This window comes from Bombina bombina, chromosome 6, assembly GCF_027579735.1.
Source record: "Bombina bombina isolate aBomBom1 chromosome 6, aBomBom1.pri, whole genome shotgun sequence".
NCBI classification, from domain to species: domain Eukaryota; kingdom Metazoa; phylum Chordata; class Amphibia; order Anura; family Bombinatoridae; genus Bombina; species Bombina bombina.
The window spans coordinates 668,203,007-668,229,136 of record NC_069504.1 but is presented as its reverse complement, the minus strand read 5'-3'; the positions used below and the strand labels follow the sequence as shown (position 1 = coordinate 668,229,136).

The 26,130-nt window shown below is 37.5% G+C and overlaps 1 protein-coding gene across 1 annotated transcript in view; it reads left to right on the top strand.

The window, feature by feature from the left end:
- ADGRA2 (adhesion G protein-coupled receptor A2) overlaps positions 1-26,130 on the top strand; it is a 415,622-nt gene that overhangs the window by 206,025 nt on the left and 183,467 nt on the right. Inside the window, exon 2 of the mRNA XM_053717749.1 lies at positions 19,561-19,632. Coding sequence (XP_053573724.1) covers positions 19,561-19,632 — 72 coding nt within the window. The remainder of the gene's footprint in view (positions 1-19,560; positions 19,633-26,130) is intronic.

Sequence of the window (26,130 nt, the reverse complement as noted above, 5' to 3'; positions counted from 1 at the left end):
GCAGCCTGTCAATGTCGGGCAGCGATTAGGAAATGCTTACGATGCCACTTAGTGCCGTTCTCTGTGCATTTTCTGTAGCAAGCACTCAGGTTTTGCTATAACTACACCCGGAGCTAATCCTTCATGCGTCCACCATTATGGCTGGCCCGGGGTAGGCCGCATCCATGGACTTTCCTAGTTTCGGCCTGGTCCTGGGAACCGGACCGCTCGAAAATTGCTTGAAAACGTCCAAAATTTGTCCTGCTGCTTCCCGAAAGTGTTTAGGAGCTGACAGGTCTTGATGATTAGGTCTTTTGGTGCCAAAACCAACTTAAAAAGTACTTATTTTTATGTTTTTTGCTCAGAGCTTAAGCTGAAAGCTTCCTCTCAGCTTGCTGGCTAGCTCCGCCCCCTCCCAGTTTAAAATTTAAAGGGACAGTAACGGTTTTTTTGTAAAACGTTTTTTGTGCTTTGTTGACAAGTTTAAGCCTGTTTAACATGTCTGAACCATCAGATAACGATGTTCTATATGTATGAAAGCCAATGTGTCTCCCCATTTAAATATATGTGATATATTTGTGTCATAATGTCCAAACAAAGTAGGGATAATAATGCCATAGATATGATATTGCCCAAGATGATTCCTCTAATGAGGGGAGTAAGCATGGTACTGCATCATCCCCTTCTGTGTCTACACCAGTTTTGCCCACACAAGAGGCCCCTAGTACATCTAGTGAGCCAATACTTATTACCATACAACAATTAATGGCTGTAATGGATAATTCTATTGCATGCATTTTTTCCAAAATGCCTACTTATCAGAGAAAGCGTGATTGCTCTGTTTTAAACACTGAAGAGCAAAAGGACGCTGATGATATCTGTTCTGACATACCCTCACACCTATCTGAAGGGGCCAGGAGGGAGGTTTTGTCTGAGGGAGAAATTTCAGATTCAGGGAAAATTTCTCAACAAGCAGAACCTGATATTGTAACTTTTAAATTTAAATTACAACATCTCCACGCACTACTTAAGGAGGTATTATCTACTCTGGATGATTGTGACAATTTGGTCATTCCAGAGAAATTAGGTAAGATGGACAAGTTCCTAGAGGTTCCGGTGCCCCCCGATGTTTTTCCTATACCCAAGCGGGTGGCGGACATAGTAAATAAGGAGTGGGAAAGGCCCGGCATACCTTTTGTCCTCCCCCTATATTTAAGAAATTCTTTCCTATAGTCGACCCCAGAAAGGACTTATAGCATACAGTCCCCAAGGTCGAGGGGGCGGTTTCTATTCTAAACAAACGCACTTCTATTCCTATAGAAGATAGTTGTGCTTTCAAGATCCTATGGATTAAAGGTTAGAGGGTTTGCTTAAAAAGATGTTTGTTCAGCAAGGTTACCTTCTACAACCAATTTCATGCATTGTTCCTGTCACTACAGCTGCGTGTTTCTGGTTCGAAGAACTAGAAAAGTCGCTCAATAAAGAATCTTCGTACGAGGAGGTTTTGGACAGAGTTCAAGCTCTTAAATTGGCTAACTCTTTTTGATTTTAGATGCCGCTTTGCAATTAGCTAGATTAGCGGCGAATAATTCAGGGTTTGCTATCGTGGCGCGCAGAGCGCTTTTGCTTAACATCCCTTTCAAGGGTAAAACACTGTTTGGCCCTGACTTGAAAGAGATTATTTCAGACATCACTGGGAGAAAGGGCCACGCCCTTCCTCTGGATAGGTCTTTTAAGGCTAAAAATAAGCCAAATTTTCGTCCCTTTCGCAGAAACGGACCAGCCTCAAATTCTACACCCTCTAAGCAAGAGGGTAATACTTCTCAAACCAAGCCAGCCTGGAGGCCGATGCAAGGCTGGAACAAGGGTAAGCAGGCCAAGTCACCTGCCACTGCTACCAAAACAGCATGAAGTGTTGGCCCCCGATCTGGGAAGGATCTGGTGGGGGGCAGACTTTCTCTCTTTGCTCAGGCTGGGGCAAGAGATGTTCAGGATCCTTGGGCGCTAGAAATAGTTTCTCAAGGTTATCTCCTGGAATTCAGGGAACTACCCCCAAGGGGAAGGTTCCACGGGTCTCAATTATCTTCGAACAGGCATTCTTACACTGTGTAGAAGACCTGTTAAGCATGGGAGTGATTCATCCTATTCCATTAGGAGAACAAGGGATGGGTTTTTACTCCAACCTGTTCATAATTCCCAAAAAAGAGGGAACATTCAGACCTATTTTAGATCTCAAGATTCTAAACAAGTTTCTAAGGGTTTCATCGTTCAAAATGGAAACCATTCGAACGATCCTTCCTACCATCCAGGAAGGTCAATTCATGACCACGGTGGACTTAAAGGATGCGTACCTACGTATTCCTATCCACAAGGAACATTTTCGGTTCCTAAGGTTCGCCTTTCTGGACAAGCATTACCAGTTTGTGGCACTTCCATTCGGATTAGCCACTGCTCCAAGGATTTTCACAAGGGTACTAGGGTCCCTTCTAGCAGTGCTAAGACCAAGGGGCATTGCAGTAGTACCTTACTTGGACGACATCCTGATTCAAGTGTCGTCTCTGTCAAAAGCAAGGGCTCATACGGACATTGTCCTAGCCTTTCTCAGATCTCACAGGTGGAAAGTGAACATAGAAAAAAGTTCTCTGTCCCCGTCAACAAGAGTTCCCTTCTTGGGAACAATAATAGTTTCCTTAGAAATGAAAGTTTTTCTGACAGAGGCCAGAAAATCAAAACTTCTAAGCTCTTGTCAGGTACTTCATTCTGTTCTTCTTCCTTCCATAGCGCAGTGCATGGAAGTAATAGGTTTGATGGTTGCGGCAATGGACATAGTTCCTTTTGCATGAATTCATCTGAGACCATTACACCTGTGCATGCTCAGACAGTGGAATGGGGATTATACAGACTTGTCTCCGACGATACAAGTAGATCAAATAACCAGAGATTCACTCCGTTGGTGGCTGACCCTGGACAACCTGTCACAGGGAATGAGCTTCCGCAGACCAGAGTAGGTCATTGTCACGACCAACGCCAGTCTGGTGGGCTGGGGCGCGGTCTGGGAACCCCTGAAAGCTCAGGGTCTATGGTTTCGGGAAGACTCTCTTCTCCCGATAAACATAATGGAACTGAGAGCGATATTCAATGCTCTCAAGGCTTGGCCTCGACTAGCAAAGGCCAAATTCATAAGGTTTCAATCAGACATCATGACGACTGTTACATATATCAACCATCAGGGGGTAACAAGGAGTTCCCTGGCGATGGAGGAGCATCCGGGGGAGTGGGAACTCCATCTGGAAATCTTTGCCCAAATAACTCAATTATGGGGCATTCCAGACATGGTTCTGATGGCCTCTCGTCAGAACTTCATGGTCCCTTGTTACGGGTCCAAATCCAGGGATCCCAAGGCGACTCTATTGGATACAATAGTAGCACCTTGGATCTTCAACCTAGCTTATGTATTCCCACCGTTTCCTCTCATTCCCAGGCTGGTAGCCAGGATCAATCTGGAGAGGGCTTCGGTGATCTTGATAGTTCCTGTGTGGCCACGCAGGACTTGGTATGCAGACCTGGTGAATGTGTCATCGGCTCCACCATGGAAGCTACCTTTGAGACAGGACCTTCTTATTCAGGGTCCATTCGAACATCCGAATCTGGTTTTCCTCCAACTGACTGCTTGGAGTTTGAACGCTTGATTTTATCAAAGCGTGGGTTTTCAGATTCTGTAATAGATACTCTTATTCAGGCTAGAAAGCCTGTAACTAGAAAAATTTACCATAATATATGGAAAAAATATATCTGTTGGTGTGAATCTAAAGGATTCCCATGGAACAAGATAAAAATTCCTAAGATTCTTTCCTTTCTACAAGAAGGTTTGGAGAAAGGATTTTCTGAAGGGACAGATCTCTGCTTTATCTGTTTTACTTCACAAAAGGCTGGCAGCTGTGCCAGACGTTTAAGCGTTTGTTCAGGCTCTGGTTAGAATCAAGCCTGTTTACAGACCTTTGACTCTTCCCTGGAGTCTTAATCTAGTTCTTTCAGTTCTTCAAGGGGTTCCGTTTGAACCCTTACATTCCGTAGATATTAAGTTATTATCTTGGAAAGTTTTGTTTTAGGTTGCAATTTCTTCCGCTAGAAGAGTTTCTGAGTTATCTGCTCTGCAGTGTTCTCCGCCCTATCTGGTCCATGCAGATAAGGTGGTTTTACGTACTGAGCCTGGTTTTCTTCCGAAGGTTGTTTCCAACAAAAATATTAACCAGGAGATAGTTGTACCTTCTTTGTGTCCGAATCCAGTTTCATAGAAGGAACGTTTGTTACACAATTTGGACGTTGTCCGTGCTCTAAAATTCTATTTAGAGGCTACTGAAGATTTTAGACAAACATCTTCTTTGTTTGTTGTTTATTCTGGTTAAAGGAGAGGTAAAAAAGCAACTTCTACCTCTCTTTCCTTTTGGTTTAAAAGCATCATCAGATTGGCTTTTGAGACTGCCGGACGGCAGCCTCCTGAAAGTATCACAGCTCACTCCACTAGGGCTGTGGCTTCCACATGGGCCTTCAAGAATGTGGTTCCTGTTGACCAAATTTTTTAAATTATATACTTTTGCTTCTTCGGAGGCTATTTTTGGGAGAAAGGTTTTGCAAGCCGTGGTGCCTTCCGTTTGGGTGACCTGATTTGCTCCCTCCCTTCATCCGTGTCCTAAAGCTTTGGTATTGGTTCCCACAAGTAAGGATGACGCCGTGGACCGGACACACCTATGTTGGAGAAAACAGAATTTATGCTTACCTGATAAATTACTTTCTCCAACGGTGTGTCCGGTCCACGGCCCGCCCTGGTTTTTTAATCAGGTCTGATGAATTATTTTCTCTAACTACAGTCACCACGTTAACATATGGTTTCTCCTATATATATTTCCTCCTGTCCGTCGGTCGAATGACTGGGGTAGGCGTAGCCTAGGAGGGACTATATGGCCAGCTTTGCTGGGCTCTTTGCCATTTCCTGTTGGGGAGGAGAATATCCCACAAGTAAGGATGACGCCGTGGACCGGACACACCGTTGGAGAAAGTAATTTATCAGGTAAGCATAAATTCTGTTTTTATTCTAACGAAATAAATTAAGTCTTATTAAATAAATTATTCCTATTTAAAGCTAAATACTTACCTGTAAAATAAACCCTAATATAGCTACAATATAAATTATAATTATATTGTAGCTATTTTAGGATTAATATTTATTTTACAGGCAACTTTGTATTTATTTTAACCAGGTACAATAGCTATTAAATAGTTAATAACTATTTCATAGTTACCTAGTTAAAATAATTACAAAATTACCTGTAAAATAAATCCTAACCTAAGTTACAATTAAACCTAACACTACACTATCAATAAATTAATTAAATAAACTACCTACAAGTATCTACAATTAAACCTAACACTACACTATCAATAAATTAATTAAATACAATACCTACAAATAAATACAATTAAATAAACTAACTAAAGTACAAAAAATAAAAAATAACTAAGTTACAAAAATAAAAAAATATTTACAAACATTAGAAAAATATTACAACAATTTTAAACTAATTACACCTACTCTAAGCCCCCTAATAAAATAACAAAGACCCCAAAATAAAAAAATGCCCTACCCTATTCTAAATTACAAAAGTTCAAAGCTCTTTTACCTTACCAGCCCTTAAAAGGGCCCTTTGCGGGGCATGCCCCAAAGAATTCAGCTCTTTTGCCTGTAAAAAAAAAACATACAATACCCCCCCCACATTACAACCCACCACCCACATACCCCTAATCTAACCCAAACCCCCCTTAAATAAACCTAACACTAAGCCCCTGAAGATCTCCCTACCTTGTCTTCACCATGCCAGGTTCACCGATCGGTCCAGAAGAGGGTCCGAAGTCTTGATCCAAGCCCAAGCGGGGGGCTGAAGAGTGACGTCCATCCTCGGGCTGAAGTCTGGATCAAAGCGGCGGCTGAAGAAATCCATCATCGGGCTGAAGTCTTGATCCAAGCGGGCGCTGAAGAAGTCCATCATCGGGATGAAGTCTTCTATGAAGCAGCATCTTCAATCTTCTTTCTTCCGGAGCCATCATCTTCCAGCCGACGCGGAACATCCTCTTCTACCGACGCCTACTCGCCGAATGACGATTCCTTTAAATGACGTCATCCAAGATGGCGTCCGTCGAATTCCGATTGGCTGATAGGATTCTATCAGCCAATCAGAATTAAGGTAGGAAAATTCTGATTGGCTGATGTAGTGTTAGATTTAATTGTAGATAATTGTAGGTATTTTATTTAATTAATTTATTGATAGTGTAGTGTTAGGTTTAATTGTAACTTAGGTTAGGATTTATTTTACAGGTAATTTTGTAATTATTTTAACTAGGTAACTATTAAATAGTTATTAACTATTTAATAGCTATTGTACCTGGTTAAAATAATTACAAAGTTGCCTGTAAAATAAATATTAATCCTAAAATAGCTACAATATAATTATAATTTATATTGTAGCTATATTAGGGTTTATTTTACAGGTAAGTATTTAGCTTTAAATAGGAATAATTTATTTAATAAGAGTTAATTTATTTCGTTAGATTTAAATTATATTTAATTTAGGGGGGTGTTAGGGTTAAAGTTAGACTTAGCTTTAGGGGTTAATAAATTTATTAGAGTAGCGGTGAGCTCCTGTCGGCAGATTAGTGGTTAATACTTGAAGTTAGGTGTCGGCAATGTTAGGGAGGGCAGATTAGGGGTTAATACTATTTATTATAGGGTTATTGAGGCGGGAGTGAGGCGGATTAGGGGTTAATACATTTATTATAGTAGCGCTCAGGTCCGGTCGGCAGATTAGGGGTTAATAAGTGTAGTTAGGTGGAGGCGACGTTGGGGGCGGCAGATTAGGGGTTAATAAATATAATATAGGGGTCGGCGATGTTAGGGCAGCAGATTAGGGGTACATAGGGATAATGTAGGTGGCGGGGGTGTACGGAGCGGCAGATTAGGGGTTAAAAATAATATGCAGGGGTCAGCGATAGCGGGGGTGGCAGATTAGGGGCTAATAAGTGTAATGCTAGGGGTGTTTAGACTCGGGGTACATGTTAGGGTGTTAGGTGCAGACGTAGGAAGTGTTTCCCAATAGGAAACAATGGGGCTGCGTTAGGAGCTGAACGCGGCTTTTTTGCAGGTGTTAGGTTTTTTTTCAGCTCAAACAGCCCCATTGTTTTCTATGGGGGAATCGTGCACGAGCACGTTTTTGAAGCTGGCCGCGTCCGTAAGCACCGCTGGTATCTAGAGTTGCAGTGGCGTTAAATTATGCTCTACGCTCCCTTTTTGGAGCCTAACGCACTGAAAACCCAGCCATTCTGTGAACTCTAAATACCAGCGGTATTTAAAAGGTGCGGGAGAAAAAAAGCACGCGTAGCTAACCCCTTTGGCCGCCAAACTCTAAATCTAGCAGTTAGAGTTTTTTTATTTTTCATAATTTTAGAGTTTTTATCTTTTTCTTCTGTAATTTTTTTTATTTTTCCCTAGCGTTAGGATTTTTTTAATTTGTAATTTAGGTTTTTTTATTTTTCGTAAATGTTATTGTTTTAAAATAGTAATGTTAGGTTACTTCATAGTTTAAATTTAGTTTTTTTTTATTTCACAGGTAAGTTTTTTTTTTGTTTTTTTTTTAAAAGATAGTTATATTGTAAAATTAATTTAAAATTAGAGGGGTATTAGGTTTAGGGGTTAATAGTTTAATTTAGTGTGTTGCGATGTCGGGGAGTGGCAGATTAGGGGTGTTTAGACTGGGGGTTTATGTTAGGGTGTTAGGTTTTATCTTTCTTTTCCCCATAGACATCAATGGGGTTTGCGTTACGACGATCGCCATTCCACGATCGCAGGTGTAAGTTTTTTTCTTACACTTTCCATTATTGATGTCTATGCGGGAAAGAGTGCATGAGCACGTAAAGTCAGGCTTTGGGTTTTGTGCGGTATGGAGCTTATCGCACCATACCGCACAACAAAAGAAGGTTTTGGCTTAACTTGTAATGGCAGCGCTATGGAAAGTGCGATAACGCTCATTTGTTTGCGTTTTTACGCACCGGGTATAGCGCAAAACATGTAATCTCGCTGTTTATTTGTAATGTGTAAAGAAACTGTTTGAACTTTTTGTATCTGATCCCAGCACTCCATTAGGATTTTAACATTTGTTAAATAAACGTCAAGTTTTAATTTTATTTGCTGCTCGATTCTCCTTTTTTGGTTTGGACTGACATGTGTCAAGAGACGCCACACTGCTGGAAAAGTGGATACATTTCATGGGATTAAAAATTTCAGACAACAATCCCATAGATTGTGCAGGGTTTAACCACAAAATTATCTATGCTCAGTAGTGTAAAAATAACATAACACAAATTTTAATGGACTAATTGAGATTTGCTCCATGAGATCTGTGAGCTGCTAACTTGGGGCTCGTTTCCATCGTGCCGTTAACATTGGTGAGCAATTGCACATTATCTATGAATATAAAGTGGCCTAATCTGGAAAGCTTTTATAGTGAGAAAGATCAAATGTTGTCTGTATATAACCAATTAATCCCCAGCACCTACATTTCTATTACTATTCTCTCACAGCATTACATTAATATATTAAAGGATTGGGAAAAAAGATGATCCAGTGCTATATAATGAAATTCCATAGTACTTTGAAGTATTGAAAGCTGCTGCCCATATTTGTCTAAGACTTACATTTATATGAAATGGTAAAACACACACTCTTTTGTATATAATGTAATCCAGGGTTAATAAAAGATACAGGGCTCTTCCATATTTCCCTACTCCAGTGCAGAGCTTGCTTTTAACTCACTCCTTCCTTCTCTCCCATCATTTGTTTTTTCCTTCCCTCTGTTATTGTAACAAGCTCCTGAATTCCGCACTACACAGAATTCCGGCCCTTCAGCTCCCACTGAATGTTCCTGCACCCCTGACCCAGCATTGTGATTCTCCATACCGGCAGGATGTCGGATAAGTGCTGGCGCTTATAAAACTCCACCTACCTTGAGTGGCACTTCCTGTAATAAAGAAACTATTGATTGTACATCTGGACGCAGAAGGTGTACTGTGCTGAAGAGCAAAATCTCATTTCACATCATTATCTCTCTGTCTGCAGAAGTTCATTTAGGTTTTCACTAACTCAGTGACAGGTTTTTGAAGCATTTTAGATTATAAGCTCTGTGGCACAGGTAATATTTGATCTGCTTATTTAGGACTACTGACATCTCTTCATCACTGGGTTCATATGTTTTATATTTGCTAAAGACTCTGGTGTATATTTTTTTAAGTCTATAAACTGCTAAAAATGATAATTGCTTTCCCATTATTGCATTCAGAATGTTGCAGGGCTGCTGTAAGGGGTTATTGTAGAGCTTTTATAAACTGTAAATATAAATACATAAATACATGTGTGTGTGTATATTTATTTATTTTTATATATATATATATATATATATATATATATACACACACACATACATACTAAACATATTTAGAAATGTATGTGTCTCTATGTTAAAGCCATTTGCCTGCCTTTTTTTCCCTAACATCTAAGACATCATATCTTTGAGCCCTTATAACTTTTGTGTACATCTTTTTTAAAATACTTTGTATTAGATAGTGGGTTATGAGTGTAACTGTTCTTTGTAAAGTATTTTTTATATGTTTGATGTGTTTTGTGCAACTTGTTAAATGTTTTCAATCACCTAGATTACGAGTTTTGCGTTAGAGGCTGTGCGGTGCTAACGAGCAGTTTTCCCTCACCGCTCACTTACATACAGCACTGGTATTACGAGTTTTCAGAAACCCGTCGTTAAAAGACAAGAAGTGAACGTTGAGCAAAATTTTGCCCATTACCGCACTCCAATACCAGCGCTGCTTAAGTCAGCGGTGAGCTGGTCGTACGTGCTTGTGCATGATTTCCCCATAGGAATCAACGAGGAGAGCCGGCTGAAAAAAAGTCTAACACCTGCAAAAAAGCAGCGTAAATCACCTTAACGCAGCCCCATTGATTCCTATGGGGAAATAAAATGTATGTCTACACCTAACACCCTAACATGAACCCAGAGTCTAAAACACCTAATCTTACACTTATTAACCCCTAATCTGCCGTCCCCAACATCGCCGACACCTACATACTATTTATTAACTCCTAATCTGCCGCCCCCAATGTCGCTGCAACCTACCTACTATTTATTAACCCCTAATCTGCCACCCCCAATGTCGCCGCAACCTACCTACTATTTATTAACCCCTAATCTGCCGCACCCAACGTCGCCGCCACTATATTAAAGTTATTAACCCCTAAACCTAAGTCTAACCCTAACACCCCCTAACTTAAATATAATTTAAATAAATCTAAATAAATATTACTATAATTAACTAAATTATTCCTATTTAAAACTAAGTACTTACCTATAAAATAAACCCTAAGCTAGCTACAATATAACTAATAGTTACATTGTAGCTATCTTTGGGTTTATTTTTATTTTACAGACAAGTTTGTATTTATTTTAACTAGGTAGAATAGTTATTAAATAGTTATTAACTATTTAATAACTACCTAGCTAAAATAAATACAAAAGTAAATAAAACCTAACCTAAGTTACACGAACACCTAACACTACACTATAATTAAATAAATTAACTAAATTAAATACAATTACCTAAATTAAATTAAATTAGCTAAAGTACAAAAAAACCCCCACTAAATTGCAGAAAATAATAAACAAATTACAGATATTTAAACTAATTACACCTAATCTAAAGTAATCAGCTCTTTTACCTGTAAAAAAAATACAAACAACCCCCCAACAGTAAAACCCACCACCCACACAGCCAACCCCCCAAATAAAATACTATCTAAAAAACCCTAAGCTCCCCATTGCCCTGAAAAGGGCATTTGGATGGGCATTGCCCTTAAAAGGGCAGTTAGCTCTTTTGCGGCCCAAAGCCCTAACCTAAAAATAAAACCCACCCAATACACCCTTAAAAAAACCTAACACTAACCCCCTGAAGATCGACTTACCGGGAGAAGTCTTCATCCAAGCCGGGCCGAAGTCCTCAATGAAGCCAGGAGAAGTCTTCATCCAAGCCGGGCGAAGTGGTCCTCCAGACGGGCAGAAGTCTTCATCCAGATGGTATCTTCTATCTTCATCCATCTGGCGCGGAGCGGGTCCATCTTCAAGACATCCGATGCGGATGCAACCTCTTCTTCCGATGACTAAAGCTGAATGAAGGTACCTTTAAGTGACGTCATCCAAGATGGCGTCCCTTAGATTCCGATTGGCTGATAGAATTCTATCAGCCAATCGGAATTAAGGTAGAAAAAATCCTATTGGCTGATGCAATCAGCCAATAGGATTGAAGTTCAATCCTATTGGCTAATCCAATCAGATTGGAACATCCAATAGAATGCGAGCTCAATCCTATTGGCTGATTGCATTAGAATGTCTCTAAAGATTAAGGCTTCGATTATAAGTGGAGCGCTAATTTATTGCGTGTCTGTAAACGCGCAAATTCCCCCATTTACTGCTCATGATAAATAACCAGCCTATACAAGTGGCTGGTTATTGGTTATTGCTACTACATTTTTTTTCAAATGTTGGCAACTATGTTGCATGTATATTAGTATATGGTTTGCTGGTTTTATTATGTCACCTTATTTACATATAGAGAAATAGTAGTGCAATTGTAAAATGCTTTATTTTACTTTTCTTTTCTTTGAGAAATATGGTGAGCATCCCCAAGTGAGCTGCAGAGTTTTACAATGAATATTTTTCCTTTTCTTGTATTCTGCAAATGGAATTTGCAGAATACAAGAAAAGCAAGTGGAACTCATCTGTCTACAAATACTTTTATTTTGAGATTATCTTGAAGTATGAGAAAGTCTTTATGAAGCATTCGATAAAATAATGTATACTAGGAAACAAGACGTAAAGGCAAATTAAATTATACTGAAAATACTGCACAATAACCTGCAAATAAGGATAATTTAATTTACTCAAGAAGACTTAAAAATAAAGAAGAATTAATTGATCATATTTTTTTAGCAAAATACATATTAAAAGGACATAAAAGTCAACATTAAAGACCTGTCATTCAGACAGAGCATGCAATTTCAAGAGACTTTTCAATTTCCTTCTATTACTTTGTTCCATTAGTATCCTTTGTTCCAAAGCAATGTATTACTGTAAGCTAGGTTGTTATTGGTGGCTATTTACATGTGCCTCTTGTCATTGGTTCACCAAATGTGTTTTACTAGGTCCCAGTTTAATACATTGCTGCTCTTGAGGTGACTTTAACTATGTTTTTAACCTTGTTTGCAGAGGTTAGATACATAGTTGTGTGTATATATATATGCAAGTTATTGTGCAATAATAAAATGTTTTTACACATAAGAGACTTTTTTTTTGCACTTTTATGTCCCTTTTAACTATTTTCTATTCACACACACTATTTTTGGTAAATGTATTTTATGTCCCTTTAAAGGATTACTTTCTGTTATAATTTTTAAGCTAAACAACTAACATATTAAAGTTAATAAACATTAATTAAAACCTACTTACCTATATTTTCTCCAAAACGAAGTTTCATAACGTTCTAAAAGTTATATCTTTTATTCGCCAATGATGTCACGTTATCCTGCCGACTATTTTCAGCACTGTGTGTTCAAAATACTTAAACCAATAACTTTGTGTTTAAAGCGCCATTTTGAAACCTAGGTATTGTAAACGGATTGGTACAGAGCAAATGATACCCACGGAGTGGGTTTGGAAAACAAATTTGCAGACAAGATTTCTGATATACGGTAGAGATATGTTAATGAAATGCTATTGATAAAAAGCGTATTTGGGGTAGTTAGTTAGTAACAGGCATAGAAAATATTTACTTACAGTGGCCCTTTAATTGGCACACAATCAATCTGAAACTGTCAGACACACGCTATGTTCATGCAATCTGTCCCTGCACCTTATTTATCTTACAATGCCTTTGTCAGGCTTCCTGTATGAGATGACAATCTCATACTATTCTTCACGCACACTGTCACATTTTCTTTGTCAGTCACACTGTGTCAAGTCACTCACTCTGGTATAGTGTTCTGTATACACACTATATATTCAAACATGCTGCTAAGTAAACTGTCTCACACAGCACTATTCAAAATCAGGAGTGTTAGCAAATACAAGTGAGAAACATTTGAAATACAGGGTATCCACTATTCACATTCAAACAACCCTCATGCAAACCTGCTCCAAAACTTGTAACAAAGATTCTCATTCTACTTGCCTGGGCACTTCGTTCTAATTTTATTAAATAAACAGAGGAAAAACAACAGCAGCACAAATAATAAAAAAAAGTATCTACATGTGTTTTATAGTGCTGGTTATGTTCACTCCACAATAATATAAAAACAAGATTGTTTTCCTTAAAAATCTGATCAATGGCATATTACAAATTTTCATATGGTTCACACAAACAAAAACTTCTATTTTATTTTTTACTCAAAATAACACACTATTTTATGGTGCATATTCAAACTTCATATGGCTTTCATGCAAAGATACATACTGTACTTTTTATGTAGTTTTCATACAGAGATATAGGGCCCCATTTATCAAACTGAGCCTGAAACGATAGTTAAAAGGACACCAGAATATTTATTGTTTTAAAAGATAGCTAATCCCTTTATTACCCATTCCCTAGTTTTGCATAACCAACACAGTCATAATAATACACTTTTTACCTCTGTGATTATCTTGTATCTAAGCCTCTTAAAACTGCCCCTTATTTCAGTTCTTTTGACAGACTTGCATTTTAGCCAATCAGTGCTGGCTCCTAGGAACTCCACGTGCGTTATCTATATGAAACACATAAACTAACACCCTCTAGTGGTGAAAAACTGTCAAAATGCCCTAAGATGAGAGGCGTCCTTTAAGGGATTAGAAATTAGCATATGAACCTCCTAGATTTAGCTTTCAACTAAGAATACCAAAAGAACAAACCAAAATTGGTGAAAGATGAAAATTTAAAAATTGTTTAAAATTGCATGCCCTACAGTGGCGGCTGGTGACTTTTGAAGATGGGGGAGCACTAGCCCCCCCCTCAGATGGCTCCACCCATTTTATATATATATACTGGGTACAAGAGTCCTGTCACTGGGGCAGCCGCAGTATAAGGATATATATATATATATATATATATATATACACATATAAATATACATATATATATATATATATACACACACACACACACACACATATATATATATATATATATATATATATATATATATATATATACATACTGTGATATTTAGAAGTAAGTCTAATCAGGACAGGGAGTCAGGGAGAAAAAAAATATGTCTTGTAGTTGTAATACTGTAATAATAGGGCAAATTTAAAAAGGGTGATTGGAAGAGAAACAAACAATGAGTCTGACAACTGTGGCCGAAAAAGTGTCTTAAATCTCAATTATCCCACTGTGGTTACATTTACTTGATTTTTTTGTGATGCTCACACTCACCACAGTAGTCAGACACCAACCTCCAGTCCAGCACGGCACCAGTCTTAAATAGCAGCAGGCCAGGCACTACTAGCAGCCTAGTCTCGCTGCTTCTCTCAGCACTCGCCACTCTCAGTCAGTCACGAGTACTCACTGTGCTCTTCCCGCGTCACGTGGCTGGGCTGTAGAGTAAGTGAGTAGGAGCGAGGAGTCAGGAAGTGCTAAGTGAGAGAGCTTGAGGCCCGCCCCGGGCCGACAGTGGTGGCACTGATCTGATGTCTGATCAATCAATCTGACTCATTATCTGAGAGTCTGACAGTGACTGCCCCTGCCCTGATCAGCCACAGCCGGCCCGGCCGGGCGGTCGCATTGCATCGGCTCGCATATTATCATCCACTGTAGTGCACAATAATATCACATCGATCATGACAGAAATTAAAAATTATCACAGTGTCACAAACAATAAAAACTAAGGAGACTCAGGATTGGAATACATTGTATTAGTCACTCAGCACTTGTTGTCTAATAGCGCATAGCGCAAAGCAAACACACTGTCACTTTCACTTATTATTTTTTCAGCCAGGCTGGCCTGCGGCCCATTTCACAGCATCAAAGAGGCCCAGGGGGCAATTGCCCCCTGGCCCAGTCCGCCCCCCAGGTGACTGCATTCTGCAAGTAGTTGTGTAGTTACGGCGTAACTGTTACGCCCCTGCCTCCTCCCACACACATAGTCAGCTCAGCTCTTAATGTGCGAGTGTCACGTGACAGCTGGCTCCCGCACACTAAGAGCTGTGCGAACAGGAAGGCTATGGGCTGGCCTGTAGGTGGCGCTGCAGTCAATGCAGTTTTAAAGTGGAAAGTGCTTTTGCCTATACTTCTATGTATCGCACTGCACAGCATGTGCGATACATAGAAGTATAGGCAAAACAGCCCTTGATTTCCACTTTCAGGTTTCAGCCTAATATGCATGATGATAGTTAGACTGCACAGTCTCACAGACACAGACAGCACACAGGAAAATAATAAATTTATTAATAAATATAATATATAATAATATAAATAAAAAATAAAAATAAAATTTTTCATAATTTTTTTTTCTCATTTTTTTTTTCCTTCTGCTCATTTTCCCCCCCTCCTCTGCCCCCTGGGGGTTCACGTGCGACAGTGCCCATATGGAGGAGCCTCCACTGATGCCCTATCTGAATCATGAAAGTTTGTTTTGGACTAGACTGTCCCTTTTAAATAGCAGTGGTCTTAAGATCGCTTGGATGATTGACAGCCCCTGCTAGTGGCCGATTGGCTGCCAGCGAGCAGGTGGCGGCATTTCACAAGCTACTGCTTGTAAAATGTTAAAGGGATACTGAACCCAATTTTTTTCTTTCGTGATTCAGATAGAGCATGCAATTTTAAGCAACTTTCTAATTTACTCATATTATCAAATTTTCTTCATTCTCTTGCTATCTTTATTTGAAAAAGAAGGCATCTAAGCTTTTATTGAGGTTCAGAACTCTGGGCAGCACTTTTTTATTGGTGGATGAATTTATCCACCAATCAGAAAGAACAACCCAAGTTGTTCACCAAATATGGGCCGGCATCTAAACTTACATTCTTGCATTTCCAATAAAGGATATTAAGAGAATGAAGAAAATTTGATAATAGGAGTAAATTAGAAAGTTGCTTAAAATGTCATCCTTTATCTGAATCACGAAAGAAAAAAATTGGGTTCAGTGTCCCTTTAAATGCAGACAGCTTGCAAGGTCCACCTAACCTTCCATAAACTGAGCCCATAGACTTTGATATGCTTTTCACACAGAGTAAGCATTTGTTGTCAAATGTGCATCCATATGCATTGAATATGAACACCAATGATTTGTTGAATTTATTTTTAAATAAGCAGCAAATGTTTGTATGACTTGACATGTATAGCTGTGATTATTGATTTGTTTATAGAATTGTTCATTTATTTATTCTGGGACTCTTCCCATGCCATGTAAATAACCAGATACATTCCCTGTTAGTCACCCTATCAGGTAGTCTTTGACTTAAAATATAATAGACATTGCAATTTCTAAAGTAAAAAAAAAAGTTTGTTTAGTTCCTGTGAGGCATTTCAATTGGTGAATTAAATATAAAATGTTATTTTATTAATAGACCTAAAGGTAATTAAAGGACCAGTCAACACAGTAGATTTGCATAATCAACAAATGCAAGATAACAAGACAATGCAATAGCACTTAGTCTGGACTTCAAATGAGTAGTAGATTTTTTTTCTGACAATTTTAAAAGTTATGTCTTTTTCCACTCCCCCTGTACCATGTGACAGCCATCAGCCAAACACAAATGCATACACGTACCATGTGACAGCCATCAGCCATTCACAAATGCATACACACTTATTCTTGCACATGCTCAGTAGGAGCTGGTGACTCAAAAAGTTTAAATATAAAAAGACTGTGCACATTTTGTTAATGGAAGTAAATTGGAAAGTTGTTTAAAATGTCATGCTCTAGCTGAATAATGAAAGTTTAATTTTGATTGAGTGTCCCTTTAATAAAAGGTGAATTCACTTTCAAATGCAAAAACATTATCACAACCCTGCTCTAAGAATAGCGCTCAATCTGGTATTACAAGTAAATGTCTCTAGGGGAAAACTGAGTAATTTTAGAGACCTGAGGTAAAGTTTTAAGGTGTTGGACTGGGAAGAGCACAAAGTGGTATATAAATATGTGTATGTATATATGTGTATGTGTGTGTACATATGCATGTATGTATATGTATATATGTGTATGTGTGTGTACATATGTATGTATGTGTATGTGTGCACATATTTATGTATGTGTATGTATATATGTATATGTCTGTGTAAATATGTGTATATGTGTGTGTGTACATATGTATGTATGTATATATGTGTATATGTGTGTACATATGTATGTATGTGTATGTATATATGTGTACATATGTATGTATGTGTATGTATATATGTGTATGTGTGTGTAAATATGTATATATGTATATGTGTCTGTGTACATATGTATGTATGTATATATGTGTATGTGTGTGTACTTATGTATGTATGTGTGTGTACATATGTATGTATATATGTGTGTATGTGTGTGTACACATGTATGTGTATGCATATATATGTGTGTGTACATATGTATGTGTGTACATATGTATGTATATATGTATATGTGTGTGTACATATGTATGTGTATGTATATATGTTTATTTGTGTGTACATATGTATGTATATGTACATATGCATGTATGTGTGTGTACATATGTATGTATATATGTGTGTATGTGTGTGTACATATGTATGTATATATGTGTGTGTACATATATATGTATATATATATATGTGTGTGTGTACATATGTATGTATATATGTGTGTGTACATATGTATGTATGTATATGTATATGTGTGTGTACATATGTTTGTGTATGTATATATGTTTATTTGTGTGTACGTATGTATGTGTATGTATATATGTGTGTGTACGTATGTATGTATGTATATGTGTGTGTACATATGTATGTATATATGTGTGTGTACATATGTATGTATATGTATGTATATATGTGTGTACATATGCATGTATATGTGTGTACATATGTATGTATGTATATGTATTTGCGTGTGTACATATGTATGTATATATGTATATGTGTGTACATATGTATGTATATGCGTGTGTACATATGTATGTGTATGTATATATATGTGTATGTGTGTACATATGTATATATGTATATGTCTGTACATATGTATGTATATATATATATATATATATATATATATATGCGTGTGTACACATGTATGTATATGTATGTATATATGTGTATGTGTGTGTGTACACATGTATGTATGTGTATTGATTCAGTAATATAATACTTTTCATCAGCTAACACTTTAGAATAACAATCTAATGTAAACTAGAATTTTGTTTTAGATTTTAGATTTCTGACTGGTCACTTACTAGAATAATCTTCTCATTGGTGAAAATGTACCTACAAGTATAGAGTTTTATCATGCCAGATGTAATATTTCCTTATGTTTTTGAACACTATATGTCACACTAAAGTAGCTAAAGAGTAGTATTAGTGAGCCACATCATTGGCTGGGATAAATCATGGGGGTGGGTTCTAGTGGAAATTCTAGGGCCAGGGCCTCAACTTAAAAAAAATTAAAAAAACACACAACAGCTTTATTAAATGGACATGAAACACAAAAATTCCTCTTTCTTGATTCAGATATAAAATACAATTTTAAACAATTTTCCAATTTACTTCTATGATCTAATTTGCTTCATTCTCTTGATATCCTTTGTTAAAGAAACAAAAGGGTGAACAGATAACATGAGCTACCAATCAGCAGCTCCTGAGCCTACCTAGTTATGTTTTCAACAAAGGATACCAAGAGAATTAAGCAAATTAGATAATAGAAGTAAATTGGAAAGTTGCTTATAATTACTTGTTTTTGTTTTCTGAAACTTGAGAGAGAAAAAAATATCTGGGTTTTATGTCCCTTTAATAAGCATGGCTGCCTAATTACACAAGCTGTGTACATTCTCTACACTCAGTGGCAGATATTCAGTTTTCTGATCGATATTGCAGAATTGTGTTCATTTGCAAAGAAGGAATCTTAATTCTACTAATACATTTTTAATTCTTATTTAAGTATCATTTCATCTTAAATAGTTTATACTAAGTAGTGATGCATTGCAACCCATTTTAGCTTGTCAAGGTGTTAAAATGACATTGGAAATGACTTCTACGTTGTAATATACAGGAAAACAAGAATGCTGGCATATTTTCTAAAGGACTTTAGCTTTAGGGCACGGCCTTTACTTGAAGTAAGATTTTTAGCCTGGGGTCCTCATCACATGTAATATCTGTTATGTGCAGTCTTTGTTATTACCAAATACAATGCAGCTTGTGATTGCTTTTAGTGCGCAATTATTGCTGTGATTAAGAAGAAATAGCAAAATTCTCAAAAAAAAATCTTTTTTTTTTCTCCCTAGAATTCTGAGCCACAACAAGATAACGATATTGAAAACTGGCTCTTTCTATGGACTTCATGACCTTGAAAAACTGTAAGTAGGCTGTATAGCCCTGGCCAGACTGCGGAAGGAACACCAGTTAAACATATTAAAATATTTAGTATTAAAAAGTTGAAGGGATACTGAACCCAATTTTTTTCTTTCATGATTCAGATAGAGCATGCAATTTTATACAACTTTCTAATTTACTCTTATTATCAATTTTTCTTTTTTTTTTTCTTTATTTGATAAAGCAGGAATGTAAGCTTAAAAGACGGACCATCTTTTGTTCAGCACTTGGGTACAGCTTGCTGATGGGTGACTAAATGTAGCCACCAATCAGCAAGCGCTATCCATGGTGCTGAACCAAAAATGGGCCAGCTTGTGAGCTTACATTCCTGCTTTTTAAAATAAAGATTCCAAGAGAACAAAGAAAAAATGATAATAGGAGTAAATTAGAAAGTTGCTTAAAATTGCATGCTGTATCTGAATCATGAAAGAAAAAATTTGGTTTCAATATCCCTTTAAGTAAAACTCTTTATAAGTCTAACTAGAAATAGTAGGTTTCTTAAGCATATGATTTGTTTTTGTTTTATTTGCTTAGGATGTATTTGGAGGCAAAAAATGTCAACAATGTCCCTTTAAAGCATATTCTAGTTCAAAAATGACTTGCTCTAATTTGTTACAGCATGCTTTTTTTCACTATTGACTCTACAGTTCTATGTGCTTAACCCTTGAGGGGTTAAACACATAGTCAAAGTCCCACTTGTGATCTGCAGAGTACTACTAGTCCAAGCAGGAATTAGCCAGTGAGCCTATCGGAAACAACAGTGGTACGAACCCACCAAACACTGTCTGTGGGTAGCAGGACTTTAACTGTTTGCTTAGTGGGAGTTAGGCACATAGAGTTGGAGCCTCAATAGTACAAAAACGTCACGCACTATCAAGCATGTCATTTTTGCACAAGAATGTCCCTTTAGCTAGACTTTTTGAAGTGTCCAAAATGCAAATGCATCTCAATCTGAAAGAAAAAGATTTTTTACAGATAAGATTACCCTACCATATAATAGATATCATATAACGTGAGATATATGGTAATGAAAGTGTAATGAGATTAAAAATATAATATAGATTTATTATACTTTTAATAATATAATCTAGATAAATGTTCAGTGTGTGATAAATATAATTTTGCATTTTCAAATGATTTCATTTTGCCAAATATATTAATTTCATATATAAAAGATGATTACAATTTATGAGATCTAGTTATTTCCATTGTATGTATTTTATTAGCATGTTAGTGATAGGACCACACTATGTGATAGATATAACATATATAAACATGTTGCAGAATTCTGAGCCTGGATTACCACACAGTAAGAGATTTGCACTATATTATTTTACAGTTTGCAGTGTAATTGCACTGATCCATGGTGAGATCTGGAGAACAGACTCAAACAATGTGTCACACTGTCTTATAATGCTACTTGGGAGTTCTAGAGTTGGATCGGAAGTAGAGAGCAGATAAAATCACTGGAGGGCTAAACTGTGGCCTCTGCTTTGTGTTGGACACAACCCCACTGTACACATAAACCAAAGAGAATACTATAAGCCCTTGATTATATACTGTTCAAATCTGTTTTTGTTAACTGGGGCTCTGGTAAATGCTGTTAATGGCATTGATAAAAGCTTAGTATAAAAAAAACCCACATAAACATCTTCTAGATCTTATAAAGAGAATTAATGCATAACGTTTTCTAGAGAAATTATGTTTAGAGTGTTTGGCACAGTACATACAAATAGAAGTTAGTCATTTAAACCATTCCTTGCAGGAGGAAACTACTTGCTACAAGTAAAAAAATGCTAAAAATAAGAAGGGCACTTTCGCAATATTCTGTTGTAATTAAAATTAAATAGACTGGTTTATAAAATAGTTTCACAATCACAAGTTTATCTTTCTATGAGGCATAAACATACTCGACTTTTATTAGAAATTCAGTGCACATTAATGCTTACAATTTAATTTTTTTGTAAGTTAGAAAAGTTCACATTTTATTATTTGATGGATTTATCAAGTATTTTATAGAATTTCTTTATAACTTATCTCTGCTTAAAAGGATAGAAAGCAGTGGTGGCGCGGTCCATAGGGGCAGTGAAGGCAATGCCCCATCAAATGCCCCCAAATGCCTTATTATTATTATTATTGTTGTTATTATCATGATTATTATCTTTAACTTTATGTTCCAGTCTTAATTATTCTGAGTATTTTATATTTAGGTAGTGCATTGTCAATGTTGGTGCTTTTAAAATATGGAATCATGCATCCTTGAAATACCACCTTTAAAAAACACATCTTATTTTCCTTCTTTTTTCTCCCTGCCACCTTTATGGACAATTCTAAAACAATTCTCTGTAATGGGTTAAAATAGGAGAATGGCTTTAAAGAGTGTTGTAGGTATAAGATAAAAAACAATAGCATGGTGATTAGTAACTCTGCTACTGTAGTTGTAATAAACTGTTTAATGTGAATGTAAACTTGAGCGTACTCGCTCAAGTCATAGGATAGAATTTTAAAAATTAATGAGTCTTTCATTCATCAAATTGGTAATATATCCGGATCTTCTGAGATTTTTAGCTTTTAAAGCTATAACGATAAGCGCCGCTTCTCCGCCCGCCATAGTCCTCATTTGATTGATAGATGACAAATCTGCAATCGGCTAATCGTTGTTCAGCCCCTTTCTACAAATGTCACAGTCTTTGCTGAAAGGTTTATCTAGGTAAGCTCAGGAGCAGCAAAGAACCTAGGTTCTAGCTGCTGATTGGTGGCTGCATATATATACCAATTGTCATTGGCTCACCCATGTGTTCAGTTAGAAACCAGTAGTGTATTGTTGCTCGTTCAACAAATGATAACAAGAGATTGAACCAAATGTGATAATAGAAATAAATTGGAAAGTTTTTTTTTAAATTGTTCTATCCAAATCATGAAAGAAAATTTTTGGGTTTCATGTCCCTTTAAGAACACAATATCTCTACATGTGTGGCATACTCTTAATCTGTATGATATACAGAAATTATGTCACTTTTCCCATTCTCCTATTGCCAGAAATAAACGGTTTCAACAAACTCTAACAAGCTGTGTCCTGTGTTAGGTTCCAAGATTCCTACATTGGATGCAGATGCAAGAGGAATCTTTCTTCTGATTATATAGTACTGACCGTATACACTGCTATGCTTGCAATATTGTAGCCAAAGGCATCCAGATTTGAAAAACTTGTTGTTATCCCTTGGTGCTTGCTGATTGGGGCGATAAACTAACATCCTATGGAACTAGCTTTCTGCCTCACTGAGCTTTACAGATGCCCAAAATAAGCTCCCATGGCCCATTCACCATGTCAATGTTTTTCCTAAAAATATACAATACATAAACCAGCTACAGTATTCTATTTATCTATACAGTGAATAGAAGGTCAAAGATAGCTGATTCTGCATCATGCTAAAAGATTACATATCATACTGAAGATGATTTTCTGCTCTATTTGACAACAGTAATACAATGTAACTAAAATGCTCTAGAGTTTTATACCACTTTCTGACTCCTGAAAACAGAAAATAAAGAATACCCACAAAACTGATATTCTGTATTTTGAGAGAAAAAATCACGTTAAAGGGTCTTGTAAAGCAAAAATGAAGCTTTCATTATTCAGACAGAGGGGCCGATTTAAGAGCAGTTAAGGCTGCGGTCTGCAATCCGCCCGATCCTATACGATCGGGCTGATTGACACCCCCTGCTAGCGGCAGTTGTTTAAAACTGTAGGCTCTATCTGAATTAGGAAAGAAAAAAATGTCTTCATGTCCCTTTAAATAACTGCTGAATTTAGAATCAATGTAGGAATTTTAAATGTTTCAATTGCTAATATCCTAAAAATGTGTTCTTATTCTGTTTGCTGAGATGTCACCCAAAAAAGCAAGTTATTGATGTGTTCATAGATTGGCATGTTTAGAAAAATAAAATGTCTTATATGCTGATAAATTTTCTCTTAAAGGGACATACAACACCTTAAAATTCTAATATAAATTCTTCAGTTATATTTAGTATAAACAAACTTTGCAATATGTGTTCTTTAATTAGAAGTGCACACTGCAGACTTTATAAACGTAACCTTGCGGCATATTTTCCCCTTATTAGCCTAAGCAGGGTGGGGTCAGATAAGGTAAAAAAATTAAAAATAATTAAAAAGAAATAAATCAATTTTTGCTAACATAATGCCAGTGGCAAGCATTGTTGAACCCAGCATTACTAAATCAGTCACACAATAGTTAAATGCCTACAGTTCATCTGAATGAGTTTTTCTGAAAGCTGGAACCATAGAATGAAAAGACCCAAAATAAGAGTTGGGTCCCTAGAACAGAGCTGCCCTTATCTTCCAGCTAAGTAATCTATAGCATGGCCTCTTGTAATGAGGCAGAGATTTATTGCAGGGCTGTGGGTTAGAAGTAGGTATGCAGACACTGGGTAGAGCAGAAAGCTTATTCTGTCCCACAGACCCAGAGGGAACAAAGTTATATGTTCCAGCTGCAAGATTAGGGGGCGGGAGGGTAATATTGTTTGATGTATGAAGTGAAGTGTCTAAGGGGTAAAATGCCAGCAGACCTACGCAGGCATCAGCACACAGAGGTTAATGTTCCCATAAGCCACATTAAGCTGCAAGCTTTCTTGAGGATTTTACTTTTTTTCAGTTGTAGAAAATCAATAAACTAGAAAAGAGTATGTATCTGACTGCCAAAAGTATGAGTTGTTTGGGATCCGAACAGGCTGGGTATGAATCATATTATATTTTACTGTTGATTTGTAGATATGTGATTATAAATAGTGAGGTTAGGTCAGGATATCATAAAGACATTGGTAAGCTTTTTCCAATATTATCAGGGCCGGACTGGGAATCAGAAGCAGCCCTGGAAAAATTTGAAGACCAGCCCAAATGTCTGTTGAATTCATAGAATGAATATAAAAAGAGAGAGAGATGCACTCAGCTGAGACAGAACAATAGCTGGAAAAACTTCCGTGCCTGTTCATTTTTGGGTGCCACTCAGGGTGCATACTCTTTTAGCACACTATGCCCCTTCACAGAGAAAAAATATCCTGTAGCATATCAGTCTGACCCTGCCCAATGACAGTCCAGCACTGAAATACCAGGCAATTCCTCTCTGAACAAGAGAAACAACAACCCCAGACGATCGTTTCGGCCTTCTGTGGGCCTCGTCAGTGAGGTGCAGTCGCATCTCTCTAAGGGCATGTGTGCAAGGAGTCCACGTCTGGTTTCCCCTTTTACTCTTAGGGAGACCCAAGAGCAATTTGCACGGAAGTTTTTCTAGCTATTGTTCTGTCTCAGTGAGTGCGTCTCTCTATTCTCTTGATTTTATGTAAATTACTCTTAGGTCTCCCTAAGAGTAAAAGGGGGAAACCAGACGTTGGACTCCTTGCACACATGCCCTAGATATGCAACTGCACCTCACTGACGAGGCCCAAGAGAGGCCGAAACGTACGTCTGGGGTTTGTTGTTTGTCTTGTTCAGAGAAGAATTGCCTGGTATTTCGGTGCTGGACTGTCATTGGGCAGGATCAGACTGATATGCTACAGGATATTTTTTCTCTGTGAAAAGGCATAGTGTGCAAAAAGAGACTGCACCCTGAGTGGCACTGGCCTTGTGGACAAGCACGGAAGTTTTTCTAGCTATTGTTCTGTCTCAGTGAGTGCGTCTCTCTATTCTCTTGAATTCATAGAATGCACATGCCCTATTTTCTCTTGGGGATTATTGGGATACTCTTCTCCCCAACATTATTTTTCTATCAGAATGAAATTCTATTAGTTTGTAATAAAAAAAAAAACATGCCAGAGGAGAGGTGATACAGCTGCATCACCTCACCAACAGTACCAGGAAGCCCCAGCTGCCGCAGGCCACCAAGAAATCTCCAGGTGTCCTGGTAGGACAGTCCTGCCTTGGCCATCAGCCAAAGACAGAATCAGATGTACTGTAAGGGACTTTCTAGTTAATTTGGAACTATCACCTTTTTAGAACCATGGCTGAGCACAAGACATTGCATGAGTGAGGCTAAAGAAAAATACAGAATTTTCAGTGGAAGACTGAATCGGCCTGCATCTGAATATAGTAAATTCCTCTTCCATATCAGACATGTCAGTTTGTGGCATGTGCAGCTCAGTCGCAGGACATCAGCACTGGGCAGTGCCATGCAGAAATTACTAGCATGGCATGGGAAACTGCTGATTTTTTTGCTGATGGGGCAAAATCTAAATGTCTCCAAACATAATTATATTAGTGGCACCTAGTGCAGCTAGAGATGGCTGCTTGTGGTCCATATCAGCTATCCATCATTTCACAAATGGCATCAAAACAGTAATTCTGGCTGGTGGTGCTTAGATATAAAGAGTAAAATTCCAGGTGAGGCATTTGCTCCTTCTCAGTACATTCATGATTACCAGGTTGCCCAGAGCAGAGATGGATATGTGGGGGTGAGATGGAAAGGTGC